General features: G+C 38.6%; 2 protein-coding genes across 2 annotated transcripts; both read right to left on the bottom strand.

The window, feature by feature from the left end:
• On the bottom strand, nucleotides 1–1,032 carry LOC114623230 (heterogeneous nuclear ribonucleoprotein A1-like). Its single transcript, XM_028769936.1, has one exon. The coding sequence runs from the start codon at nucleotides 976–978 to the stop codon at nucleotides 16–18; it is 963 nt and encodes a 320-aa protein (XP_028625769.1). The 5' UTR covers nucleotides 979–1,032; the 3' UTR covers nucleotides 1–15.
• Nucleotides 1,033–9,296: 8,264 nt separating this feature from the next.
• Plag1 (PLAG1 zinc finger) lies at nucleotides 9,297–16,526 on the bottom strand. The gene is made up of 4 exons (XM_028770152.1): nucleotides 16,355–16,526; nucleotides 16,027–16,125; nucleotides 12,531–12,889; nucleotides 9,297–12,031 (listed from the first exon to the last, which is right to left on the bottom strand). The coding sequence occupies exons 3-4, from the start codon at nucleotides 12,770–12,772 to the stop codon at nucleotides 10,774–10,776; spliced, it is 1,500 nt and encodes a 499-aa protein (XP_028625985.1). The 5' UTR covers nucleotides 12,773–12,889; nucleotides 16,027–16,125; nucleotides 16,355–16,526; the 3' UTR covers nucleotides 9,297–10,773.
• Between the last annotated feature and the right edge of the window lie 801 nt (nucleotides 16,527–17,327).

The following is a 17,327-nucleotide window of genomic DNA, read 5'->3' as shown; positions in this document are numbered from 1 at the left end:
GTTTCCTGGCTATAATTAGAACCTCTTGCCACTGCCATAGCTACTGCTGCTGCTGGAACCTCCATAGCCACCTTGGTTTCGTGGTTTAGCAAAGTACTGGCCTCCACCACCATAAGGGCCAGAGCTCCTGCCTCCAAAGTTCCCTCCCTTCATCGGTCCAAAATTTGAAGACTGATTGTTGTAATTGCCAAAATCATTGTAGCTTCCACCACCTCCAAAATTGCTTCCGTCATTGCCAAATCCATTATAGCCATCCCCACTGCCACCATATCCACCACCACCACGGCTGCCACCAAAGCCACCACGACCACTGAAGTTCCCTCCTCGACCAAAATTGTCATTGCCACCAAAACCACCTCCACGACCACCACCAAAGTTTCCAGAACCACTTCGACCTCTCTGGCTGGATGAAGCACTAGCCATCTCTTGCTTTGACAGAGCTTTTCTTACTTCACAGTTGTGGCCATTCACAGTATGGTATTTCTGAATAACAATCTTATCCACAGAGTCATGGTCATCAAAGGTGACAAAAGCAAAGCCTCTCTTTTTCCCACTGCCTCTGTCAGTCATAATTTCTATCACTTCAATTTTCCCATACTGCTCAAAATAATCTCGTAGGTGATGTTCTTCAGTGTCTTCTTTAATACCACCAACAAAGATCTTTTTCACAGTTAAGTGGGCACCTGGTCTCTGAGAATCTTCTCTTGACGCAGCCCTCTTAGGTTCCACGACTCTTCCATCCACCTTGTGTGGTCTTGCATTCATGGCAGCATCCACTTCTTCCACAGTGGCATATGTGACAAACCCAAAGCCCCTGGATCTCTTGGTGTTTGGATCTCTCATTACCACACAGTCGGTTAGTGTTCCCCATTGCTCAAAATGGCTCCTCAGACTCTCATCAGTTGTTTCAAAGCTCAGCCCTCCGATGAAGAGCTTCCGCAGCTGTTCCGGCTCCTTGGGAGACTCTGACTTGGACATGATGGCAGGATGATCAGAGCCTTCAGCGATGCTTCCTCCTCAGCGTCAAAGAGCAGAAAGTGAATATTTTTTTAGAGTCAAAACAACGTTTAAAAAGTGTGTTCGAAATCTTCCATTTGCCTCTATCTTGCAAGAGTTGGCTGCTCTCAACTCTACCTGGATTTTCAAGGTCTTTTAATTATTTTTTTAATAATTTTTTGAGATTTCTTTATCTTATGTTTTGCTTACATGTGTGGCTGTGTATCATGTGTGTGCCTGGTGCTTGTACAGGTAATATGGGGGATCAGATCCTCTGGAACTAGGGTTATGGATGGTTGTGAGCCACCATGAGGGTGCTGGGAATTGAACTGGGGTCTTCTAGAAGAAGCAAATGTACTCTTAACAGCTGAGCCTTCTCTTCAGCCCAGTTTTCTAACTCTTAACTTCTTATGATGTTATGTGGGTTCAAATGTCTCCAAACAGCTTAGAATGGTCCTTACTCCTTTTCTGGGTATGGTAAGAATTTAAAGTATAATCTGCAGCTACTTTCATGACTATCAGCTGTATTTGAAAACGTGCATATTACTTTTAAAAATATTTTTTTCCTAGAAAATTTCCTATAGTTAAACTAAATCAAGAGTTATTGGTGTCATTGTTTACTAATTATCTCCTGCTTTTAAGGCTCAAGTCTAAATTGTCCTCTATAGATCGATGTGTTTGAACACGTTGTCCCCAGCCAGTTTTAGTGCTTGAGAGGTTGCAGAACCACCTATCTAGGTGAAATAGGACACTGGGTGTAGGTCCATGGGGTGTATTATCCTTGGCATGATTTCTGCTTCCCAGTTGGCCAACAGAAATAGGTTCCTTTTGCTTCTAATCATTGAGCATCTCCTGTTGTGATATTTTTCCTGCCAAGGTATACTGAAGTCTCCCAAACTGAGTTATGACAAACTCTTCTTTCCCTGTTTCTGCCATGTATTTTGTCACAGTAATAGGAAAAGTGGCTAGCACCTGCACATTGTTTACAATTTTGTTCTATGAATTGCTTCTATTTCTCAACTTAAAAAGGCTGAATTTGTTTCCCAAATTCTTAGGTGTCTGAGCCCACCTTTTGATAACTGAGTTTGAAATGATCCCCAATATTTTCAATCCCTTCTGTTTCAGCTATGGTTGATATCATATTTCTTTCCAAATGGCAGATATAATGAATCTACAGATCTTAGTTAGCCCTTTATCTTTACAACTCAGATGTGAGACTCCATGGCTCCTTTGAAGTTATAATAATAAGATATTCAAAGACTCTACTTTGCTGAATTCTACAGTGGAAGTGTTGAGTAATTACAATCTGAAGAGATAAAGCAAAGATGCAGAACTTGCTTACTTTGATTAAGAAAGCCAGAAGAAAAGACGGTTTTAAATATGAACATGAGATTTAATGTCTAGAGAACAAAAATTTCTATTTTAGGCCAAAGTTTTGTTATTTTCTAGAGTCAAGTTAGAAAGAATAGATTTTTTTTATTTTTAAGAGTAGTAAGTCTTAAGATGGCCGAGTCTTTTAGGTGATATCTGTTACTTGCCTTTGATCCAAATGGTATGAGTCAACTATCTGCAAAAGGTGTAGACAAGTGTTTGGACTATACACTATCTGAAGATTAGACGGTAGGCAATGTCTGGAGGGAAATCACTGTCCAGTGGGTGAGACCAGATCATCTTTATAGAAGAACCATTTGGATGTCAGAAGATGAGTCAAGTTTTAGTGGAATTCCAGGGCAGGAGGAATGAATGACTACATCCCATGGATGGAGAACAGGCAACCTGAAGGGAAAGTGCTGGAAAAACTCAAGGTCTATTATAATGACCAGGGAGTTACTCCATGAAATGACAGTAAAGTTACAAGGACAGCAAGAGAAGAAATGGGCAGATATTGTTAAGGATGAAAGAAACACTCTGGACTTGTTTAAATCAATAACTTGAAACTCTCTACACAAAGCTAGCATTTAGGAAGACAGTAGGTCATGCTCTATGGAAGGATTTATGGCAGAAAACTCACTTTAGCATTACATAGTACTTTACCCTTGCAAAAGACATTTAGGATTGTGTGAAAGTCACCTTGAAATGCATATAGTTTGTGTTTGTTACAACTATGGGCTCATTCTGGTGTAGGAAGGCACCATCCCTTACAATCTTTCCACAGGGAACCATAGCCGAGAGCTTAACCTGATCAATGAGCATTCCCAGGACATAAAAAGCACGTTACAGGAACCTGTTTAGAAAATGCCATCACAAATTTATTTTAGAAACAACAGTTTGCTAATGTGTTTCAGTAAGATGATTGACAGCACAGGCTAGATTTTGAAGGGATCTCCAAGGAAGCTTAAAGTTCTGTAAGAATAAATAGGATGATCAAAGGTAGAATCATTTGGAAATCTGAATATTATAAACGGAAACGTCTTTGTGTCTTTCTCATCCTCACGAAAGCCTGGGGTCTTGATTGTGATGTTTATTATTATTTATGTGTGTATGTGAGGTGCGTGTATGTTGAATGTGCATGCCCATGCTCACTCATGCAGGGGCCAGAGTTACTGGCCAAATGTCAGGTGCACTCTATCACTTTCTGCCTTATACTCTTGAGACAGGGTCTCTGGCCGAAATCAAATCTCATTTCAGCTGTGCTAACTGGCCAGAGAGCCCAGAAACCGCTTGTCTCCACCTACCATTGTTGGGGTTAGATACATGAGATACATGCAGTTCCCTGCCCCCCCCCCCACCATGAGGGTGCTGGGACTTAACCTAAAGCTTATACAGCACTTTTACTCACTCTGCTATCTCCTCAGCCCATTTGACTATAATACTGTAATGAAGGAATCATTTGTTTTCAAAACGTTTGATTCACAGACATTTTCACTTACATATTTATAATACACTTTGGTGTTTAGTCCAAGCACTGAGGAAAACGAGGCTGGGCTGTTCATATATTATTATTATTTTTCTTACTAAGAGAAAATTATTTTCACCTGCAGTAATAGCAGCCTAAGATCAGTACAAAAGGGAATTTCTGAGGATTCCTTTGTGGGCACAACTCTACAAAACACTGTTTTGTTTTCTAAAGCAGGCAGAACCGGGAATTGATGTATTTTGCCACAAGATATTAGGACAAAGAGGCTCCATTTACTTAATTAAGGTATCTCCTAAAACAAAAAACAACCACAAAAAAAAAAATGAGTTAAAGCCAGCTGTAAAGGGTTCTACAGAAAAATAAATTGGGGGTATGGTTAAAGCACTGGCTCACTTTGGAGGCTAGCAAGTACTAACGTGTAGGGTAGGTGAGAAGGATGGAGAGCCAGGGAGGAGCTCATATTCCTGCTTGAGGCTGATCGCTGTCCAGGGGCAGAACTCGCTTGTGAGAATTCACCTATTTTGCACCAAAATCATAAAGAGTAACTTTACTCCAAGTCTACTAATTTAAATATTAACTCTATATAAAATACATGTTCAATGTGACATTTAGATTGGATGACCAGTGAGTACCAAGCCTTGTCAAATATACTGGTGAGTGACCATGTGATTTCTCTGTGGAATAGAGTACAGTTGAAATGAAGATATTCTGATGTTTTTGCTTTAGGCTGAAATTACAAATACTTAATCACTTTGGCTCAGGAAAAAAGATAGTTCAGAATGGCTCAAATCAACATTTGGCCTTTGATTCCAGTGAAGACACTGCTGCTACCTGCCTTGGATACTTCACCAGGGAGCACATTTCTCCTTTTAAATGAAACCGATTTCTTTGGAGTTCCAGGATTTAGCTTAAGTGAATGCCCTTGTCCTTAGGGCACAGTTGAGAAAATGTTAAGAAAACCTGGTAGCTTCAGCTGTACAGTTAGACTGGACTTTTCACTCTTTTTAGTGATGAGTTATGGTTATGGGTTTTTCATTTAGCGCCAAAGACTTGATACCAATGAGTCTAAGATGCAATAAGAAAACTACACCTCTAATGAAGTTTTCATAGCAGAGATCATACCCTAAACAAATAAATCTTAAGTGTCCTTTTTCAGAGTATTGTGCTCTTGGGTATTAAAAAAAAAAAGCTAATTTCCCCTCTCTATGACACCCTTGAAGTACTTCATGTGATCAGATTTACATAGGAATATATTGTGTTAATTCTAAGGATTAACATGGGATAGTTTCATACTTGCTGAGATTAAATGAAAGGCAGGATTACAAATACTGGAGCCCCCATTTCCTTTACCTGATCAAAGTACACAGAAAAAGTGGCTTTGTGTGTCTGGTGGCTGTGGATGCCCAAAGAGGTCACTGGATCCTCTGGAACTGGAGTTATGAACAGTTGTGAGCCATCATGTATGCTGGGAATGGAGCTTGGTCTTCTGCAAGAATCTTTGCTCCTGAAGAATTTCTTCACTCTCTCCCAAAGCTCCAAAGTCTTAAATGTCCTTAAATTGTCAATTTCATATAAAACAAATAACTTTCTAGAGTCTGCAGTTCCAGCCTTAAATCAGTGAGTGAAAAAAGACAGTAGTTGTAGGTGGATGATCCTTCATCCATGAGTCATATGGAGTGCACAAAGTAGACTCTGTGGGTTATTTAAAAAAACAAAACAAAACACAAGGACATAAAGTTGGGAGAGAGTAAGGAATGGTTCTGAGAGAAGTGAAGGGTAAACAATCTATTTGTCTCAGTGTATGTGTGTGTGTGTGCATAAATTCTCAAAGAATTAATACTGTTAAAACACAGTAGAAGAAAAATGTTACAGCAAAGTATCATCTATGAAGATCTGGGTTGGATCTCTGGTATCTAAAGTTATTCTATACTTCTATTCAAATATTCCGTGGAATTCATAACTCTTTTTCCTTACAGCACACATCAGTGCAGGTCATAAGCAGCTGTAGTGATAGGTAGCAGCAAGTGAGTCTGTACAGCTGGGTCTGGACAATAAGCAGCCTCCTTTGGATATAGGTGTTTAAAATACGGTATCATTGAAGTTTGATGATGAGAAGTTGCTGTACAGAAGTCACACACACAGACAATCTTTGTCTATATTTTATACAAATACAACAGTAGTTTGTGAATACATTTTAAGTACATGATATACATGATAAGCCACTTGATTTCCCAATATCACAGAATAGCAATTTAAAATGCAATAAAAATATACAAAATTCAGTCTGGAATGCAGATTTTTTTTTCATTTCTATTTGACTCAAAACTTTACCATTAGAACATTTTTAGAGTACTCGTCCAAACACTTTTTCATTAGCTAAAAAATAAAATAAAATAAAATTCAGCAGTCAGCTTATGTTCAGGCATGATGCAATCCATTTCTCTAATGGAGTCCCAGTTTCTGTTAAATTCAGAGGGCTGTTAGTAACTTACAGCATGTTCTTCACTCCACACCCTATGTCAAGCCCACTTTCCATTCTGAGTTACAGTCACCTTGTGGACAAAAGCTGGGTTTGTTCCGGTAACATTTGCACATCCAAGATCTCCTTTTGCAAGTGCACATGAATACACTGTGGTGGTGTAAAAGTTTGTTAATGACAATTTAAAGTCACAGTATAAAAATATATAGTACACCTTTACACCTATATAGTCCTTTTCCTATGGATAAAAAAATACAACTGAATGAGACAGAAGTTTGTAGCACCATGAAGAGTTGTATCCCAAGTGACAGTAGCAGCATGATCCCATATAATGTTGAAGGAGGGCTTCTGAGAAGACAGACATTCATTCTGATTCATCTGTACCACTGAAGTTTATGCAAGGAAGTGTCTTATACATCATCAACAATTCTGTGTTATCTTTAGAGATTGATAACTCATCAAAAGACACTGCGTTCCATCCCCAGGGGCTGCTCACATTGTAGAAAGGCTTATTGGTGATCTGTATCTGCTACATAGGCATTATCTTGTATGATCTCAAAGGAGTGCTCTGTGGGTACAACACAATTTAGGTACTTATGTAGGCCTACATAGTAATCAAGCTATATTGTGTTGTAGACCTGGCTGCTGACAGCATGAATAAAACAAGACAAACTCACCAAGGAACTCATTTGTCAGAAAAAAACAATCTGCCTTCATTAAGGGCAAATACTCAACATTGAAAAGATCTCCTTCAATGTCACATGGATCTCAGTAGGCTAAAAGCAACTTGGGTGAACTGGTATCTTTTAACTTACTTATGGACTGGGAAGACAGTGTGCTTTGAGATACGTAAACCTTGTAAAAAAATAAACCATTGTAAAACCTTATGAAAAGACACACACTGATTCTGTGCAATATAGCAAATCGATAAGAAAACACTGTAAAAATGTACCTGTTTAAAATACCATCTACCATTTTTTTGTACACAAAGCATTATATATCAAAGGCCTACATATATATCATCTAATGGCACTTGAAATGAATATAAGTCTTAAAAATAAAAGGCATAACATATAGGAAAGTTTCTGTAGAAATTTAGGTTCAATTTGAAAGTGCTATATCTTGTAGTATATGAAGTATAGAGGTTGACCAAGCTCTATTTTTTAAATTGGCCTATATGTGTACTGCTCACTAGATGAATGATCCTGACATATGTACTCTATAACATTCATTATTAGCTTAATAAAGCAATCAGCTCTGGCTCATGTTTCAGTCAGTATATGGTTTTAAAAAACCGTCACTGTCCAAATTAACACAATATATCACTATATTCCACAAATGACTAGAAAAATAAAGCACAAGCAACAAATACGCAAAAAACTACACAGCTTGAAAGAAACGCTGACTGAAATTAAACAAAAAAAAAAAGCTGCACACAGATGGTGCATGGTCTGCCAAGGCAACTTAAATTTTAGAAAACTGAACGAGTAATAGGATTTTGAATGAAAGCTTAAGAGACAGTAACTACACATGTGGTACTGGTAAATATCAATGGATTATATTGCGTATGGTGCCAGGCCTTTCTGTGCTCATGCTCCTGAAGCTGCACGGCGTTTGCACGCACATGTTGAAGTCAAACTGAATGGACCTCAGCATCTCGCTGAGGTCCAAACTCCACACTACACTGCTTTAGTTAACGTTAATCCCTTTTCTTTCAGCCACGCTAAGGCACTATCGGAAATTCCAAGGATCATGGAGAATGAAAAGGGCACTGGCAAGACCTATCGCTAAGCAGTCCTACTAAAACAAGTGACAGTATTTCCTATGGGGAGGAGGGGAAGCCAATTCTGTGTTACATCCTTGTTAAAACATTGTGCAATTAAAATAAAAAAGGGTTTAGTGACCACTGCAGTCAAAACAAAATCAAAAACAAAAACAAATTTGCTTATTTCCCTCTTACTTTGAAGTGTTATTCAAGTCTGTGGGGGCAGCAACAGGCAAAGAAGTGTACATACAAAGAAAATTAAGACTCTACATTTTAACACTGGTACCCTGGAAGATGTGTATTAGAGTTCCATGCAGGGCAAGAGTTAGGATAAAAATATATTTATTTTATATATATATATATATACACACACACACACATATGGCGCCATTCCCATTTCAAAATGCTTTATTTCATATATCCTGGTACTCCCTTTTTTCAATTAGCAGTGAAATACATACAGCCTATGAAGGCCAACGTCCCATGTCATTAATGTGACTTCTTAAGCAAATTTTAGATAGAATAAACTAGTGCTTTCATATGTGGTGTTTGTGAACTCTACATAAAAATAGGTTTTTTTATTTACTTGTGCTCTGTCACCAAATGTCTCCTGCTTTTTAAGTGGTGATTAAAGCAACACTGAACACTAACCATCCAACTAGAACATTAGGTAAGTGATCTGTTTCATAGAAACTAAGGAAGCGGTCATGAAGCAGAGCGGAGAGCCCACTTTCAGAGTGAGTGTGCTCCCACTCACAGCTCAGGAGCAGCTTGAAGAGTTAAAATGTATTTCCTTATTAACATATATAATTTTAATGCCTTTGGAACACTTTTTAATAAAATGTATTTTTCACAATAAAATTTAAATACATAAGTATAAAAACTACTGCTCTAGGGTTAGAACCAGGAGCTCGAGCCCTCTAGAGGGCAACTCCGATTCCATGAAGTGCACTAGGCGTGTGTATGACATACAGTGAAAGCCCCATTCACATGACAGTTTACACTTCTCAATTTATACTACTCCTGGGCATTGTAAATAATGCATTAGAGTCAGTAATCTGTAATTATGTAGGTTGCTGGGTAAACAATGCAATATGCAGTGACAACTGGCCCTTACAGAAGGGAAGGAGCTTCCCCATACAGGGCTAATGAGTGCTCAGAAATTAAAAAATACTTTCTTCTTCTTCTTTTTTTTTTAAAAAGAGATACATACTCTTCTATGAATCTCCCCTCACCCCTGCCCCAACAGAAGGGGTCTCAAAATAAGGTGTTAACAAGTGCTTAATAGATAAGTCTCGTAGGTTGATGCCACAAATAACCCTTAGGAAGATATACATGGAACTATTGATCACATTCCTGGTGGCTGTCTGACAAGAGGAAGGCCATCGCTACCTTGCTCAGTGAGTGCCACGGTGCATTCATATTCATTTGGTGTTTGCTTTATTTTTCTCTGTTTCCTCTATAGATTCAACTTATTTCTAACACTCCTCCTGTTTCCCAGAGATGTGTAAAAATGGGGTCTTACAACTTTTGGTTGTGTAAAACTGTGGAACTCCTCAAGTTGCTTTTTGATGTGTCTAATTTTTAAGTTCTCCATCCAAACACAGCAGGGAAAGATGGATATGCACTGAGTAAGAGCGCACTGGGGCAAGGGATGCTTTAGAAGTGACGTGTGGGCTTTTACTCAGCACCCAAGGAGTCCAGTTTTCAGCTCTGGCAACAGTGGAAAGAAATTCTCTAGACAAGTTCTGGGGTTTGGCTGTATGTTTTACGTCCATCTTCCTGTGAGAAGTCTATCACCCCGACGCCTCAGGCAGCCCAGCCACTCTGGGTTTCACATATTTACTGTCTATTGTCCCACAATGGCTCTAAGACTCTGGACTAACTGTAGACCAACATACAAAGTAAGAACGCTGTTATACTGAAGCCATCCTGGACTATGAAAGGTGAAGGACATACATACAACAAATCATGTCTACACTGATCCTGAAGACCCTGAAGCCACATAGTTAATGTAAAGATGACTGAAATGTGGCAAACCAGCCTGAGGGCTAGTGCTAACACAGAGCACCCTGTGACCTCTCTAGGTTGCTTTTAGATAGATACTGAAACTTCTTATATTTTAGCCAGATAATAGCAGTCTCAAAATATACTGATCTGAAATGATGGTATATTTAAGAAACCACTATACTCTCCTCAGACTGGATTCTTAACTCATTTAAAACACACTTGATTATGAATCCATTTAGTGGCTAGTAAAAAATGTGAAACACTTCAGTTTTTCACACATATTTCAAAAGATTTACATTGTACTGCATATTTGCAAAAAATGTCCAATGCCCATTGCTATTAGACACAAATGAAAAATTTAAGGTCTAACAGTAATTTGAACACAGGACTTGTAAAATTTAGTGATAATAATGGCGCTCCTATATGAAATAAAACTCTGAGACTATGACAACTGATAGGAAATCAGGAAAATAGAAAACGCAGTTAAACATGAACGATTCAAAGCTTATCAAAGAGGCTAGTTCCTATTATTTACTGGCTTCATAAAACCTGATATTATACAAAAGCAGAAGTTTTTGTATTGTGTTAAAGTAGGCACTAGAATATAAATGGTCATCGCAGGTGGGGCTACACAAGCACCTCTGGGTAACTCCCTTGGCCCAGACCCTACTGAAATGCCTGGTGGAAACGGGGTAGGGTAGTGCTGGAGCTTAGGCTGCTGGTGAAAGCTGCTGACAGTGAGTGCAGAGAACCAAGACCCACTGCATTCGCAGGATCCTGAAGATCCTGTGTTTGTGTGGGTAGCTGAGAAACAGAAGAATGCGCTTCATCCTGGGAATAGCTCATCCCAAGGCTTCCCACTGAAAGCGGATTATAAGGAGGACCATTTAATGGTATGAAATTGAACAACTGAGAGAAATCCAATGCTGGTGTGTTGAGGGGGTCACCGATAGAGATAGAGCTCTTTGACAGGGAGAGGTCCCCAGCACCATCATCTGGGGATCCACTCTGAGGATCTAACCCTAACTTAGATGAAGATGCTTGAGAATCCTGGGATGAAGATGGTGCGCCACCTTGTAACTCCATCAGGTAACTCTCAATTTCCCCCTTTAATGGCTGTTCTTTTTCAGGAATAGAGATTGCATATGAGGTAGAACTGAATGGGCATTTAAAAGCAAGATGATGAGAGGGGTGAACAGCATCCATATCTATGGGGCATGTCATTCCCAAAGGTAAAGTTGTTATCATTTGGTGAGCAGATCCAGAGCTCTGCATGGACTGAAATGGAGTGTTATAGAGGTTTAACTGCAAAGTGTTTGTGAATGGCTTTGACAAGAGTTCACTTGAAGGTAAGGACATGACCGGCAGGAGTTCATCTTTTATAGGCACAGACATGTTGCAGGTAAATGGGTCCAGGAAATCTACTGGTTCGGTTTTGACTTTCAGAAGCTCCTGATTGTGACTTTTCTTCATGTGTCGAGTGAGGTGATCCTTTCGTCCAAATCTCTGTGCACAGTACTGGCAGAGGAAGTCCTTTCTTCCCGTGTGCACCACCATGTGTCTCCGGACATCCTTCCGGGTGTAGAACCTGCGCTCACAATGCTCACACTGGTGTTTTTTCTCTTTCACACCCCCAGACGACTTGCCTGCATGAGATTTCAGGTGCTCTAGGAGCACACCTGTGCTCTCAAAAGTCTGCAAACACACCTTGCAGGTGAGGTCGCCACTGGTGGCAGCGTGCAAGGCCAAGTGTCGCTTAAAGCCAAGCTTCGTGTTGTAGCTCTTGCCACACTCTTCGCATTTAAAGGTCTCTTTGTTGGGGTCGTGCGTATGGAGGTGGTTCTTCAGATGGTCTTTCCGGTGGAACATTTTCTCACAATAATTACACTTGTGGGTTTTCTCAGGAGAATGAGTAGCCATGTGCCTTTAAACATAGATATATTCTGTGAGTGATTATCTTAGCACAAAGGTATGTATTCACTTTTAAAATGGGCAGATAATCTACTAATGCTAAGACACAGCTCTCTCAATGAAGGCTCTCCCTAGCTAACACACACCACAGGACAGTTAACACACTGCAAAACTTGAGCCGTCTACTTGCCACTTCAGTGTTCATTACAGAAGTAAGCAAGCAAGACTGAACATATGCATGTACTGTCCAAATCCTTCTCATGTAAAAACTTCTCTCTAGAAATGGAAATTCTACTTTCATTAAGCATTTTACTTAAAAAAAAATTTAAAGACACTAACACAAATGTATGTGATTTAAAATACTGCAAGCTAGCCAATATCTAATCTACTTAACATTTCCACTCTGCAAATCAGCTGAGCAATGTGTATTCAGATATACACACACTTACAATGGCTTCAGAGGGCCAACACAAGAGGAAAGTATAATCTGAAAGACAAATAGAGTGTAGTACCTTTGTAATTTGTACTTAGAAACAAAGGCCTTGGTGCAGTCTTGGTGTGTGCACTTGTAGGGCCTCTCTCCCGTGTGAGAGAAGGAGTGAACCTTTAATTTCTCAACACTGTTAAAGGCCTTGTCACACAGTTGGCAAGGAAAGTTTTTTCTTGGTTTGCTTTCACCACGCTTACGTTTCCCTGAAGGGGCTTTCTGGGTATCTCTTACTTCTGACAAATCACCAGGAATGACAGTGGCCATCGCAGCCTAAACCAGGCCTTCTTGTTGGACACCTGGGAACTGCCCAACTCCACTAAGTGATATAGCTTTAGGTGGCTTCTCAAGTTTCATGTGGTCGTAAAAGAAAGCAAAAAGGGACTGGAAAAAAAAATAAGAAACAACTAGTTTGTAACTAAACTCAATTTTTAAAAAAATTACTTGCTTTGTGATGCTTTTGAATTAAAAAAAGAAACCATAAAATGGATTCAGCTGGTCCAATGTAATATCTGTAGGTTTCTTGGTATTTTCCAAAACAGATATAAATGCATTGCTCAGAATGAACAGTTTATACATACCCCGAAATTCCACCTGACAAACGCTGTACTTAGGCATAGCAGTACTGAACTCAGGAACTCTCAAAGCATTGTTCTAAAGGTGGCACCAGAAACTTCAGTTTTCAGCAGGGAGTAGAACACACATCTTACAGTTGAACACCCACTTCAATCTGTGCACACAGATCCTATGTACTATAGGCACTTAGAGCACTTGACAGTTTGCAAACACTGAGTCCATGGAAGAAGCTGAAGCCCAGATACTAGAGGGTAGAAAGGGCTCACTGCCCTAAGTGAGAGCTGACCCTGTAAACCAGCACTACGACACTCCGAGGATCTCTGATCAGGAGCAGAATGACATATCTTCATAATAGATATTCTTGAAATGGTAAAGCCTTTGCATAGCACTAGGTAAAAGATGAGGATCCTTGTCACTTGTGGAGATCTGGTCAGCTTCCCTCAAGTGCCTTTACATCAGAGAGAAGATTATTCTTACTAGGTGCTCCAAGGTCAATAGGTCAGAGCTATTAGGCCACCCCAAGAGAAGGGATCAATCTTTGACAGACCCGAACCTGAGTGCAGCACAGCTGTGGAGAATTCTTTCTCTTAGTGCACAGCACCTGTTCTAGAATGTAACCTCAGAGAGGTATTTCAGGTTGGTCAAAGGTGTGTTAGAGGTTTAATCCATGATCAATGCTATGAGAAAGAATGAAATGTGCACACTGTGTAATGAAGGGTATATTGTTAAAAAGAAATAATTAAAACTAAATAGAAACCTCCATAGATAAGAAATTGTAAATATAACCAACTCTATTTCCCAGAGTAGGAAAATCAACTCCTTAAAGATTCTACTGCTGTATAAATTAAATCAGTGGTTCTCAATCTTCCTAATGCTGTAACTCTTTAATACAGTTCCTCATATTGTGGTAATTCCCCCCACCATAAAATTATTTTCCTTGCTACTTAATAACTGTAATTTTGCTACTGTTATGAATTATGGTGTAAATATCTGTCATGTGACTCTGGTGGAGGTCTCGACCCACATGAGACCCACAGGTTGAGAAGCACCGAGTTATATGTTTCTTAAGGTAATTTAGAGGGGTTCTTCCAATAGACCACAGAAATGACAGCACCCATAACCTCTTTTAAAAGGATCTGATTATTAAATAGAGTTAAATGACTTATCAATGAATGATTCCAAAGAAGAAGCTGAAGCCCAGATATTAGAGGGCAGAGAGGAAAAATCTGTCATCCTACATATATTTTAAAGAAAAGAACCAACTTCCTTATCTTGCCTGTGTTCTGGTGTTAGACAGACATATGCCTTTATACAATTAGATCTGTTACACTTATTTTCACAATTTTAGTTAAAATTTTTCAGGAATTCTAAATACCTACATTTTGGTAACATTTAATGGTATGTTACATCTTTTTGTACTTTAGCACACAGCAGCTGTTCCTAAGCAAACAAAACAACAGTAAGCCACTATTTTGATTAAAGCAGTACAGCATTCAGGTAAGGTGAAGACATACAGTTTCTTTTCTGTAAGACAGATGCAGGCCTTTGCACTGTTCTGAATATCAGGAAGTTCCTCTTGCAGTTTACAAATAATATAAATATGATGCAACCAGTATCATAGCACCGATTCAGGTGTTAGCTCTGATGTCACGGCACAGATCCAGTTGTTAGCGATGATGTCATAGCCCTGATTCAGCTGTTAGCTTTGATATCACAGCACTGATACAGCTGTTAGCTATGATGTCACAGCTGCAGTTCTTAGCTATGATGTCATAATACTAATGCAGTTGTTAGCTCTGATATCATAGCAATGATGCAGTTGTTAGCTATGATGTCACAGCACTGATTAAGTTGTTAGCTGTGATGCCACAGCACTGATGCAGTTGTTAGCTATGATGTCACAGCTGCAGTTCTTAGCTATGATGTCACAGCACTGATGCAGTTGTTAGCTATGATGCCACAGCACTGATGCAGTTGTTAGCTATGATGTCACAGCACTGATTAAGTTGTTAGCTATGATGCCACAGCACTGATGCAGTTGTTAGCTATGATGTCACAGCACAGATCCAGTTGTTGGGTATGACATCATAGCATGGATGCAGTTATTAGCTATGATGCCACAGCACAGATGCAGTTGTTAGCTATGATGTCACAGAACTGATGCAGTTGTTAGCTATGATGTCACAGTACTAATGCAGTTGTTAGCTATGATGTCACATCACTGATGCTGCTGTTAGCTCTGGCTGTGGGTTTTCTGAAGCTCATCTTTTCCTGTTAGGAGCTTATTCAAGAGACAAATACTTTGTCTCCCTCCTATTTAGGGGTAAAAATAGTCACTCTTCAGACAAGAAATGACAGTAAATTAGTATAGAGCTTTAATTTTCATTGTGATTTCCTCACTTGATGCTTTCATAGACTTATTTAGACTGTGCACAAGTCGATCATTTTCCAATTGCCAAATCAAAAGGGCATGCAAGCTATCTAATAACTAGGTCTGAAAATTGTTCATAATCACCACTGTAACAACACAGTTGTGATGTTGAGAATTCTGGAAGACAAAAGCAACTTTTATGTGACTATTCCCCACCAAAATATTAAGAGGGCACCATGAAACAACACACAAGCTTTTGATCATATTAACTTGGTGATATTCAATATGATGTAACCAATGGATTGTATCTGGATGTACATACTGAGCAATGAGGAATCGCACTGATACCAAATATTACACTTTTCTAAGACCAGCTGAAAATTTTCATGGCTGATAATGCTTTTATATATTAATCCATTACAAAATTCAAATTACATATTAGGTACATTTACAATTTCAGGATCAATATAATGTTGTGAACTTAATGTCTAATAATTATATTCATAATATATTTATCAACCAAAATACTTGAAAGGCACATGCATAGAATAAGTGATTTTTATTCAACATATACCTGATTAATGATGGAAAAAGCCTCAGACTTTGATCTTAGCCAGTTCCATTAACTCTTCGTGGAATAGAGCAGAATCCAGCCCTTCCCATTTTGGCCAATCTATGAAGAAGTAAAAAAAAAAAAAAAAGAATGGACTATAATATAAATGAAACTAGAGTGTAGATGACAGGAATAAAGCATGAGCAAACTGCAATTTCATAGCGCATGCTCACATTCCACTTTGCTGATGAGTCGTGCATTAACTCCCACTAATTGCTTGTTTTGATTAGTTGAAAGCACACTTTACATGACCAAATAGATAAACAAATAAAAAGAAAAATGGTATTACCTAGAAAAAAATGTCAATTTGTGATGCTGAATGACTCCCCATTTGTTAATAGAAAAGAAATCTAAGCAAGAGATACTGATTGTAAAGGAAACTGATAAAAATTCATTGAGCTTAATCTAATGGAACTTAGTTTCCTCCTGATCACAGCACTGCTGCCCACACTGCCACACTTGTGACTGGGGCTTCTTAGAGTCACCTTTCCACTACTTGCAGAACTGCCAATTTAAACTAAAGGATGCCGTAAGGATGGCTGGAATGTAGCAACCACTCTGAAGTTCAGATTCCAGGTCCATGCGAGGGAAGTTAAGTACAGGTTTGCTACAGGAGGCAGGTATCAGGGAAAAAGCAATATTGGTTGCATGAGACCATTGTTGAGAAATCTTAAAGACAGCTTAAAGATGCCTGTTAGGAGCAAGATCTTTAGCAGACTGACAGCACACATATAAACTGTGTTAGTATTTATAAAGGAAAGAAAAGGCAAGAATAACAATGGTATAAAGTAAAAAAGACCTACAATTATAACAAAGAATACAAGGCAAACAGTGGTTAGTAATCTGTGATTATTTTAATTAAGTATTCAGAAGTATTAGTTAGAAGAATACTTAAAAATCAGTAAAAAAGGATATGTCAATGACAAATTGGGTTAAAAAACTTCTAATGTTGTATAACAATCTAATAGTATTTCTTTAAATAAAATCTTCACATATTTTCAGAATTTGATGATATGTAAAGATGATATGCAACAAAAATATTTAATAGAGGACATTCAAGCATCATTATAAAATTACTGAGTGTACATAAGAAACCAGTATTATTTTTATTGTTTAAAAGAAAAAGAAAAATTTTAGATAAAAAAGGTTATCTTTAAGAGTTCAAGCAAAAGCTCCATTTTTATACAGCACAGGACATGCATAAGTGGAAGAACATCAAAATTGCAAAATAGCAAAATTAGCTTTGTAAATACTTACTTGCC

Source organism: Grammomys surdaster, unplaced genomic scaffold, assembly GCF_004785775.1.
Source record: "Grammomys surdaster isolate TR1022 unplaced genomic scaffold, NIH_TR_1.0 64, whole genome shotgun sequence".
NCBI classification, from domain to species: Eukaryota; Metazoa; Chordata; class Mammalia; order Rodentia; family Muridae; genus Grammomys; species Grammomys surdaster.
The sequence above is the reverse complement of the archived record's forward strand: the minus strand, read 5'-3'. Positions and strand labels throughout refer to the sequence as shown.

Bases quoted from the DNA above. Each gene is read 5' to 3' on its own strand.
- LOC114623230 (XM_028769936.1), bottom strand. From the start codon at position 978: ATGTCCAAGTCAGAGTCTCCCAAGGAGCCGGAACAGCTGCGGAAGCTC.
- Plag1 (XM_028770152.1), bottom strand. From the start codon at position 12,772: ATGGCCACTGTCATTCCTGGTGATTTGTCAGAAGTAAGAGATACCCAG. The intron at 12,032-12,530 runs GTACTACACTCT...CTATGTTTAAAG, and splicing joins TCTAAGTACAAATTACAAAG to GCACATGGCTACTCATTCTC.